Source organism: Crocodylus porosus, unplaced genomic scaffold (genome assembly GCF_001723895.1).
Source record: "Crocodylus porosus isolate Cpor-Errol unplaced genomic scaffold, CroPor_comp1, whole genome shotgun sequence".
Classification (NCBI taxonomy): domain Eukaryota; kingdom Metazoa; phylum Chordata; order Crocodylia; family Crocodylidae; genus Crocodylus; species Crocodylus porosus.
In genome coordinates this window covers 5,461,175-5,472,225 of record NW_017728939.1, presented here as the reverse complement: position 1 = coordinate 5,472,225, position 11,051 = coordinate 5,461,175, and the positions used below count along the sequence as shown (strand labels likewise).

At 57.3% G+C, this 11,051-nt stretch overlaps 1 protein-coding gene across 1 annotated transcript in view; it reads right to left on the bottom strand.

Moving 5' to 3' along the window:
• Window positions 1-7,237: 7,237 nt before the first annotated feature.
• The window catches only part of KIAA0319L (KIAA0319 like), a 49,952-nt gene continuing 46,138 nt past the window's right edge, over window positions 7,238-11,051 (bottom strand). The window contains exon 21 of the mRNA XM_019547748.1: window positions 7,238-10,904. Coding sequence (XP_019403293.1) covers window positions 10,717-10,904 — 188 coding nt within the window. The 3' untranslated portion in view covers window positions 7,238-10,716. The remainder of the gene's footprint in view (window positions 10,905-11,051) is intronic.

Here is an 11,051-nt window from a genome sequence, read left to right as displayed (position 1 = left end):
GGAGCGGGACCTGGCGTGTGCCTCGGGCACTTGTGTGCAACTGTGGGGAGGAGAGACCACGTGCCTGTGCTTGGGATCTTGGTCCTCCCAGCCCCCTCCTGCCCAGCTCCAGCTCCAGCTCCAGCTCCAGCTCCAGCTCAGGGCTTTGGGAGGCCAGAAGCAGGTGCAGAGCAAGGGCCCGGGTGCTGTACCGGGTGCACGCCCCTCCTGGTGCTTGCCCTGCACCCATCCAGGCAGTCTGGGAAATGCTGCCCTGTGGCACAGTGAAATCCAGGCTCACCAAGGACTTGCCCTGGGCAAGGGCATCATGGCCACAGAAAAGAGGGTGGGGAGAGCTCAGCTTCCCCTGCTCACAGCCCCCAGAAGTGCTGGCAGGTTAGGGTCCATTAGGGTCAGGCTGCAAACCTACCTCTTCCCCAGGGGCCAGGAAAGGCCTGGGGTGGTCAGTGGGATCTGGACCTCCTTTGGGGTGGGCAGGGCCTGATGGGGTTCTCGCACTGGTGCCCAAGGCGGATCCCGGCAGCCCTTGGGGCTGGAACTGAAGGGAAGGACAGGAGACTGGGAACCACGGCTGCAGGAAAGTTGCTGGGTCTTTGGAGGCGAGAGCGGGCTGGAGGACTCGGATGAGCACCTGTGTGTGTGTCATAGGGCCTGTACTGTCAGCAGAGATTCTCCATGCACTCCTGAGGTCAGGGCTTGTGTTTGCACCATCTTCCTGCTCTGGGCCACTTGGCTTGGAAGGACTTTGGGGCAGGCACTGGCTGTGACCACGTGCGTCTCTACAGGATCCAGCACATGGGGCCCTGCTTCCAGCTGCACTCGCTGAGCTCCATAATGCAAAAATGTTCCTCCAGCTGAGGTCTCCCTTGGGAGTCGTGGGCAGGGGTGCTCTGCCCCCCAGGCTGGGATTGCCTCCCATCAGCTCCCCGAGGCCTGGAAGTGAGGGGCAGAAATCAGATCTTGGGACCTGCCTGATAGCCCAGGCACAACCTGGGGGCTCTGCAAAGCAGCCTGTCACTCCATATGCCTGGCACCCTCCCTGATGGAGCAGCCCCTGCAGACCCCAGCCCCCTGCCCCACCGAAACCCACTGCTTCCCAGGCCATCCTCGCCTACGTGGCCTTTCCATCCAGCCGTGCTGCCTGGGACAGGGCTCCTTGCAGAGCAGCAGGGGCAGTGACCCCCCCAGGAGCAGGTGGATGTGCAATTAATGCAACCTCTGTAGGGACAGGACAGTGGCACCCATGCCAGTCATAGGTGCTGGCTAAAACTACCACTAGAAAAGCGTTCTTTTCAAAGCTGTCTCCTTGCATTAATGAGCAGGCCATTAACCTCCATGGCCACCAAACCCATTATCAGGCGCGCAGCTAGTTTCCCCGCTGTCTGGCTGGACAGTGAGGTGCACCAGTGCCAGCACAGCTCCATGGGGGGCAGGGCAGGCCTCAGACCCTGGCGGGGAGCCGGATGCCCCCATTGAGCCCCACATGACCCTGCTCAGGCCTGCCCAGGCAGTGCGGGACAGTCGTAGCGGTCAGCCTGGGGCTCCTGTTCCTTTAAAGAGAGAAATGGCAGCAGATGGAGCCCAGGGACTAATCACAAGAGGGAAGGCAGCAAAGAAACCCTGCTGCCTCGGCAGGGACCTGCCCATCAGAGGGAAGGGCATCCCTGTGCCTGTCAGGAGATCTCTGCCTGGGGGGAGCTGGCTGCAAGGAATTCGGCAGCGAAGGAAATAGGCCAGTAGGGCAGAGCCTGGCACAGGGAGGCTGCTGAAGCAGCAGTCATCAGCCGCCCTGGCAACCAGCCTTCAGGGTTTAATGAGAAACCCCTGGGGCCTGGAGCGCCAGCTGATGGGAAGGGGCAGGGCTTAAGTGGTATATAAGCTTAGGGTCTGAGCCAGATCAGGTAGACTGTCCCAGCAATCTGGAGCGCAAGGAGCTTGTAGGCGCACACTGCAGGAAGGGGGTCTGCCGGCTCCTCAATCCCCTACGGAGGCAGGTGAGGCACTGGAGGCTTGCTATTGGGGGTGGGGGGTAACCAGGGCAGGGGGAGGCGTGACTGCTCTGACCGTAAGCTACTGTTCATGTTTGGACCCAGCACGGGTTCAGTTTGTGTTACAGCCACTGTGCGTATTCCTGTGTTACGGTTCAGACTGGCAGCTTGGGTTTGGGGATATTGGGCGCTGATGGCGGTCTCAATAGTGCTTGTGGGCACAACAGGGGCTTGACCCCTACCGCAGGCTTAGGGCTTGAGCCTAATAGGGTGGTAGCCTGTGGAAGCCAAGCACAACTCGAACCAGAGGGACCCAAAGTAGGTTTGCCCGGAGCAGGGTGGAGACAGGGTTGGAGCCCAGACAGAGCCCGAGCAGGCTCAGTGCCCAGAGCAGGGCAGAGCGGGAGACCAGGCCAGGCGGCCCAGCGCCCAAACTGGGGTGGAGACAGGGCTAGGGGGCCCAGACAGAGCCAAAGCAGGCTCAGCGCTCGGAGCAGGGCAGAGACGAAGCCAGGGGGCCCAGGACTGAAGTAATCAAAATAAGAGCTGGTGCCCAGAGGCCAGGTCCAGCATGGTGGGCCCCCAGCTAGAGCAAAGGGGTGGCGGTCGTACAGTAACACCTGTGAGGCATGGACATGGCTGTAGTGGAGGTTGAAGTCCATGAATGGCCCTGAAGGCTACACAGATGGGTCAGGAGGGTCTGCTTAGTTGGAGAGGCAGAATCAAGCACAGAAGAACTGGGGCTTGCTCTAGGACGTGTAGGCAGCCTCCTTTTCAATCAAACAACTATCAAGGCATGGCAGGCGCGTGAGACAGGGAAGGCACCCTGCAGCTAGAGCAGTGCAAGGGACCATGCAGTGCCCCTGAAGCTTGAACTTGCTACACGATTCAAGGCCCGTTGCCCTAGGCACTGCCTCCCAGGGCCCTGCCCTGGAGAGCTAGGAGTGGGAGTAGAGACCAGCGTGAGTAGGATGAAATGGCTTTGGGACAGGAGGCCGTAAAGAACAGGCTCCATCGCTGCCAAACACCCCGGTGAGCAGAGCTTCCAGCAGCCTCGCTGGGGCCGGGGAGCTGAGCACTTGGGGAACGCCAGCCCTTTGTGAGGCAAAGGTGGGGGGGAGAGGTGTGCAGGGATGGGGCACCTTGGCAAACTGCTCCCTTTGTGTACTGGGAGGAACTGGAAGAGCTTCCTTGTGTCACAGGGGCTGAGCTCCTTGCTCGGGAGGTCGGGGCCAGCACGCGTATTAGTCCTGGCTGCCATTTCCAGAACAGCTTCCCAAAGGGGGGGTCTCCAAGCATGATGTGGAAGTGGGCGTCTTTACCCCAGAGGGGAAACGGCGGCAGGGAAGCTGTGACCTGCACAACATCAGCCTCGAGAGCAGGCTCCAGTCCTCAGGCTCCTGGCCTCTCATCCCACAGCTGCCCCTGGGGCAGGACAGGACTCTCCCACCCCAGCTGAGTCCCTGGGCTCTCACCAGCCTGACTGGTGATGTCTCTTTAGCAATGAGGCTCCTGTGACCCCAGGGCTAGGAAGACCTGTTTTGGGTATGGGTCAGAGTTGGGGCTGGCTGAGCAGAAGAGCAGGCACTTCTGTCAGCTTGGGGAAACCGAGGCACAGAGAGGTGAAGACTTGCCAGGAGCGCTCGGGGCTAGTGCTCGGTCCCAGCCCCGTGCTCTGGAAGAGGCAGTGCTGTCTGGGGAACAAGCACTGTAGCAGCAGGACGGGGTCCCAGGCAGCGAGCTCAGCCTCTCCCCACTCCAGCTGGGGCGGGAGAGAACGGAGAGCAGTCTTGCCACTCGGTTTCCCTGCGGGCTTAGGTGGTGTTTACTACAGGGGTGGGCAATTGAATGGATTTTGGTGTTTTCTTGCGCCATCTTTCTCCCCTCCCCTGGGGCTGGCAGGAGGGCCTAGTCTTCCTGGCTGATGGCAGAAATGGCCCTAGGAGTCCCTAGCGGAGCCCGTGAACCCCTGCGTCCGTGCTCAGCAGCCGGGGTGCGCACCAAGCCGGCAGAGGCAACGTTGCACTGTGTCCCACCAGCCCACTGCCCTCCCCATGCCACCCAAAAGGGAGCTCCCCAGGCTGAAGCCAGAGCCCCAACACCGCCTGGCCTCCTGCATCTTTGCAGGGACTAAGATGTACTCCCCATGGTGCCTCCTCGCTTGATGCGCCCCTTGTGCTTGCATCGATCTGGCTCAGACAGATTTCTGGGGGTGGAGGGTCCATGTGGCTCCTCCCTGGGCAGCGAAGGGGTCCCCAGGCCCTGGGCATCTTGCAAAGCTTCTCACTGTCTGGAGCCCGGGGCTCCGGGCAGGGTTGCTGCATGACCAAACTGGAGCAGCTGTGGCCTTGAGCTCCCACCCAGGGGAGTTTACTGGGGTTCCCCAAGTCGCAGAGAGAGCCCAGGCCCATGGCAGGGGGCTCAGCTGGCTGCAGCTCATGTTGCGGTATTTGAGGCGCTCCTTACCCATGGGAGGGCAGCTTGCGGGTTGGGGCCCGCCAGAAACAATGGGAGATGAGCCAGAGCCCTTCAAGGAAGGGGTTTTACACATCTCCTGGTCATGGGCTTGACCCTTCCTATTTACCCAGCACAGAGGTACTGTTGTGCCCCTCTGTCCTGGCATCATGCCCCCCCGAGCACCAGCTTCCTCCAGTCCCCATGGCTCTCGCCATGCAGGCTCCCCCTCTGCTTTGGCTCTGAACCCAGGAGCTGGCAGGCGCATTCAGCCTTCACGCAGGCCATGGGATTTAGGAGCTCTGCACTGAATCGAGCCCACGCACTTGCTAACGGTGAGCTCTGCCAAGCGGACGAGGGCAGGCGCTCGGGGTGGAGCAGAGCCGGCAGCCAGGACTCCGGGGCTCTTCTTCTAGATGTTGGGGCAGGCAGCCGGGTGGTGCCCAGGTCCTGAAACACGGCATTGTGGCTGGGGCAGTCCCTTCCTCTCCGTGCCTCAGTTTCCCCAATAGTGAAACGTGACAACTGCCTCCGAGACAGGTATCAAAGGGCTTAAATAATTAATAAGCAGCAGGTTGCTCTCAGCCTCGCAGGCTCCACACAAGCCTGGAGATAAAACCCTTTATCTTTCCTTGAAGTGTTTTGTCAGCTAATAGATGACTCTGATCACCCTCCTGCTTCCTCTCCCACTATCTTGAGGTCTCTCTCAAACCAGCTGCCAGGAACAATGAGGGAATTAGGGCTGGGAAGGCTGCGGCTCTGCCAGGAGCTGGGGCGCCAAAGGGAACCCTGCCAAGAGCGCTATGCTTTGCAGGGACCGGACATGCCTGCTCCCTACCTGTACCTCCTGTTTCCCCCGTCAATCCAGGTGAGGACCCCCAGGCACAGGCCCTTTAGACAACGCCTGCCTGAACTGAGGTAGCACTTGCAGTTGTGGGCAAGATCTTGCCGTGCCAGGCGCTGTACAAATGCACGCCCGACAGGGCCTGCTCCATAGGGCGAAGTGCTGCACCCCAAGACCTGTTCCAGGTAAGAGGACCTTGGAGCCGGGGGGAGAATGCAGCAGCTTTGTTATTGCCTGGCCATCCAGGCAGGCAAGCACAAGGCAGGTGGGTGGCAAGTTACCCCTGCAGCTCTGTAGTGAGGTGCAGAAGCCAGGCAGCATTTACTCTGGTGGGCACCGATTCCTGTCTCTGCCAAAATGCTGTTGCGAGTCCTTGGAGTATGGGGATGCCCGGAGGCACGTGCCCTTTTTTGTGACTCAGTGCTGCCCAAGCCCCTCTGGTGCCATGGCCAAATGCTTTCTGCCCAGAGTGGCGCTATTCAAGGACCCAGGGGAATGACTGTAGCCCCAACGTTCATTCAGAGGTTGGTGGCTGAGTGAGGCTGGTGCTGGGCAGTGAAGAAGCCAGTGCTTGGTGCTACCTGTCCAGCCCAGAACCCTGCTCTCATCTCCCTTGATGCTGCACCTCCATGGAGAGGGGGCACCTGGGAGAGATGTCACCACAGCAATTGGATAAGCACAGAAATTCCTGGGCTCTTTAAGCGGCTTAAACTAGAGGGAAGCAGAAAACATGCTGACAGGCCTCTGCAGCGTGAGCTGTGCCCAGGTCACTGCAGCGTGGCACTCGTCTGGCGTTGGTGGGATGACCCACCGATGGTGGGAGGGCACATCTGGAGGAGAGGGGCAGCCCAGAAGGCGACTTCACCCTGCCCGTCAAAACCTCCTCGTCCCATTGTGTTACAGGCCCTCTTGGCTGCAGTGGCGCTAAAACACTTGCTCAGCTGACAGCCAGGCAGCCTTTCTTAATGTCCTTCAAGGACTCTGCTAATTAATGAACGTTCCTCAGCTTCATTAGGAGGTGCTGACATCCCGAGCACCAGTGCTGTTTGCTGAAGCTCAATCCCTGAAGCTTCAGCAATTTTCCTTTCCAGTGAAATCAATAGCCCACATTTGCATCTCCTCTGGCTTCCTCAGAGCAGCCCTCGTGGCAGATGCACTCAGAGGCCCTTTCCCCTCCTCCCTGACCAGCCTCTGAAACGTTAACTGTCAGGGCTCTTCTGCCAGGGACTGCAGCAGCCCTCAACACTGGTTGCTGGCAGTGTGGTGAGATGGCAGACTCTGTGTAAGATTGGACCACCTTGAGCTCTTTGGGGCGCAGCAATGGAGGTCCCTCCAAGGGACCCATCCCACAGTGTGGGGGCTGCGTGGTCCTAGCTCATAGTGCGAGAAACCAGAACTTGGAAGTAGTTGTGAGGCCTCCTGGTCAAGGAAGCTTTCATGATACCAGGGCTGACGCTTATCACCAGACAGCTCAGGGCAAGCGGTAAATGTGGCCTCCCCTGGGCAGGCCTGTGGCAGCTCCAGGGTGCAATACCGTGATTGTAAACCAGGATGTAGCAGGGTGCTGCTCAATATCAGCACTGCTAGGTGTGGAAAAAAACACCAATGCAGGATTCACAAAATCAAACCCAGAAACTTCAACTAGGAATCCACAGTGTCAAGAACAGCCCCAGCTGCCGTGGGCTTCCTGAGTTTGCCGTAACAGAAGCAGCGCACTGGTATTTTTCCATGTTCAAGAAACAAGTGAAGAGCTGGCACTTTCCCTGGGGTGACAGGAGCCTCACAAAGTTAAGAACCACTCGTCTAGTACTTTGTGGGAGCTGTAGTTTCCAGACACAGAAGTGGGAGCAGATGCTCTCCAGCATGGCACGGGCCCGCACTGGAAAGAAGTAAGGATCCGATTCCCTTTAAACCCTCCCTGAAATGCATCCAGTGAGAAACCAGAGAGAGATTAGTAGCAGCAAAACAACTTCCCCTTTTATTTGCAAGAAATGTGTGTGAAATCATTTTCCAGTCTTGATCCAAGTAACACTGCAATCAACAAACATCATTAAATCAAAGCTTGGACAGGTCGGGCAGCCCCCAGCGCGCAAAAGAACAAAGGGAAATTAAGAGCAAACTGTTTGAAACTGGATCCCAGCATTGCAAGAGATCATGGGCTTTGCCTCAAACATTGTTACAGGAAAAGAAAAACAACCAAGTGTGTCTGGAGTCCATTTATAATCGCAGAGCGAGGAAAACAAAATCCAGTTAGGCTGATGGTTCATCGAACAGCTGTCTCAGCTTTTAACTTCCACACATGGCAAACTTGTAGCCAGCATCTCTAATTGTGAAATCATAATGCATAGCCATGCAGAAAACTTCTCATTGCAAGGTCAAGCTAGGATCAGGGTGCTTAGGTAACAAATGAGCAGTGATATTAATAATACACTGGGGGAAGGTGGGATTTTAGACTGATGTGTTGTTTGACACCACCTACCTTAGAGGAAGAGCTTCTCTAAGGTGGGCTGGGCCTCTGTGGAAGCAGATGACCTGACACCTGTGAGCTGATGCCTACACTGAAGTTTCTAACTGCCAGGGGGTTTTTACTCCTCCCATCCCCTGGCTCCACATTAGCTTTTGTGAGATTTCAGACTGGTTTCTGAGGCGCTGGCCATGCTCATTAGTGCAGAGTTAGGGCATGTGTTTCTTTGTGAAGGGGAAATTTAGAGGCCCAGAGGGCAAGGTCTGAAGAGCAGGACGGAGACAGGTGGGAGAGCAGGGAGCACCGCACAGCTGAGCAGCACCAGGGGTGAACAAATGCGGGCGCTGCGTCACCAACCTGCCCCGGGGATGACAAACGACTACCGAGTCAGGAAGCTGTCCTAGCAGCGCTGCTCGGCAAGGAGCGCGCAGAGTGCCAGCGCCTGCTGCAAAACTCAGGTCTCCTCCAGGCAAGGCAGGAAACAGCTCTTCTGTCTACAGCGGAGCCGTCAGCTGACTACAGCACTTCCAGGGACATGTTTGTTTCCCCACCGGGAACTAGAAGGAAGGGAGAAAACCGTCAGCTAAACAGAGGCGCTATCAGGCAATTGCGGTGCAGGGTTTAATTGTTCCCCTCCGTATCGGAGCCAAGGCTGGCTCAAAAGCGCACGGTGCAGCTGCTGTGAGGGGTACTGATCTCTGCAGCAAAGCATGCAGGAGAGCTTCCCCACTGCAAGCAGCCTGCCTGTACTGCAGAGGACTGCCCCAGGCTGGGAGAGGAGCAAGGCTACCACCCAGGCCTTAAAAGTGGGAATAATTAATGGGATGCATCAGCCTAAGAGAATCTCAGGTATGACCCTGCCTTTGAGTACCCAGCTGATATGTGACTTCAGTCCCACCTTTCTTTAGCTCTGAGTCAGTCTTGCACACAGAGAAAGGGGAGACTATCTGCATAAGGAGAACAGTGCAACTAAGAGACCTAAGACTTCAGTTTATCTAGTCTCTGATGCTACTGGCAACAAAAAGATCTCAGCTAAGGGTAATTGTTAACTAGACTCTGTCCCTTTAAGACCTCCCACCCAGACTGTCCTGGTGCCATGGGCTCCCTGTGGGTGGTCGGGGAAGGAGTGATTTCAGGACAAGGGCAGCATGGAGACAGCATCCACTGAGGGACCCTCACATGCATGTAGGATGGGTGAGCAGGACGTCCCCACACCATAGGGAAGAGTGTGACAGGTCCTGCAGGCACAGTCAGAGACCCCAAACCCCATGGCTGGCAGTCCACGGAGCAGAACACCGTCCTCTCGTTAGCCACCTAGACCTAAGGAATCCAGTCCTGGGGCCTAAAGAAAACATCTGATTGCAGAGGAAACAGTGTTGGTAGGAGACGTGACTACATTCAGGGCAGGGACAGTCCATCAAATTAAATAGCGAGTTTAATCTTCATCTCGTTTAACACAAGTCAGTAGTGCAGCAACATAAATACAACTCTGGAGGTTAAAGCCTCTTGTTGGTCAGACCCCAAACCAATGAAACAAGCTTCTGATTTTGAACTAGAACACGAAGAAAAGGCAATAAACTAGCCTCCCCTCCCTGAAGGAGCGGCAGCATCCTCTACTCCCCAGGAGAAGGGAAATGTGCCAAGAGAGCAGCACGGTTGGACAAGGGTTGGGCAAGGCATGGGGGCCAGCACAGACACACCACTTTTCCACCCCACGTGCTGCTTGGCTCCAAGGGGCAGGTCTCGGCTGGGCCCCACAGCAGGGTGCTCTCACTGCAGGCCTGCAGCTGCCTTGGCTGCCCACAGATGTTTGGACAAGGACCCAAGTGCTCCCACTTCCAGCCACTGGTGGATCTGCAGTGTTCTCCCCAGCAGCCAGCCCAAAGGATTCAGCTGCTGGGAGCACACGGTGCCAGTTAAGGCCACACAAAGGGCTGTGGAGGGGACCAGCCAGCCAGCAGGGACTGGAGGCAGAAGCTCATGCGTGGCTCTAAGTGCAAGAGTTGAGATGCAGTGTGCAGCACCTCACGCTGTGGGAGAGGGGTTAAGGACCTGTGGAGTGTGAAGGAGGCGGGTAGGGTCTCAGGGCCTCGGGGGGGCCCCCATACTAGGTGCTTGGCTTCCCCTTCACAAGCAATCCCCAGGGTCTGCTACGAAGCAGAGCCAGCTGGACACATGAGGCCACAGCCAGCACCACAGCTGCAGGAGGCAGGGCGCACCCTCACGCCAGGCTCTCCATGCTTGAGGAGGTGCCACGGCATCTCCATTCCCAGTGAAAGGACTAACAATAAATTAAAGCAATTACAAAACTCAAACAGCTCCTCTCCTAGCTGTAAGCAGGCACAGTGGAAACATGGTACTTCTCTTCCCTTCCCTCCCACTCCCGAAGCTGGGCAGTGGGATAGGCCAGGGGCACACTTAAAAGAACAGTGCTTAAGTAGCTGGGAGTGGTAAGGGGGTCAGGGTGGGGGAGAGCCTTTTTTTCAGCTTAGCTGGCACACGAACCAATTTGTTGGAAACAAATCAGTGCACCACTGCCAGAGGCTGCCCCAACAGGCGCTTCCCCCCACAGCCTTGACCCTCCTCCTGAGAGGAGACCTCCCTTGGCAAGCAGGGCTGGAGTCTGCGGCTGCCTGAGGGGGGCCAGGTGGGGGTCGCGCTTTCACAGCTGCTAGAAGTGGTTCTGTCCCGTGGGCTCCACATGTGCCAGGCCCACCCCTGCTGCCCCGTAGTCCCTGTTTCACAGTTTTCTGCTCCTTCCTTCACTTTCCCTTGAAGTCCGAATTCAAGTACGAGTGGTTCTAGTCACACGAAAAGGAACCCAGAAAACAGGTCCTTTCTGGGCAGTAAGTTAGCAGCTTTGTCCTAACAGGATCCAGCTGGTCTCTGAAAGCCCCCAAGGGCTGGGGAGCAGAGCAGCCTTCCCTTTCCTCGTGACTCTTAACGGAAGGGCCCCCCAGGCTGGGCTATAGGATTTCTTCCCTCTGGTTCTTGGGCTTGGGCAGCACCTGTCCGTTCCGCAAGGAGCCGTTCTGGCTGCGGAGCAGTTTCCCTTTCTCCCTGTCCGGCCACGTGAAGATGGCCTCGTCGCTGTCCAGCTCCGACTCGGAGTGCATGAGGCTGGTGTTGAGGACCTGAGCTTTCTGTCGGCCGCCTTCAAAAGAAACCAGAGAGAATCCAAGGTCAGAAACTGCTTTGTGTCTCCCTGGATCATGCTCCCCTTAACAGCAGAAACAAGCCCACAGTCTGGCTCAGAGCTGGCAACAGGCTGGTATCTTAACCAAGTCTCACAGGCCTATCA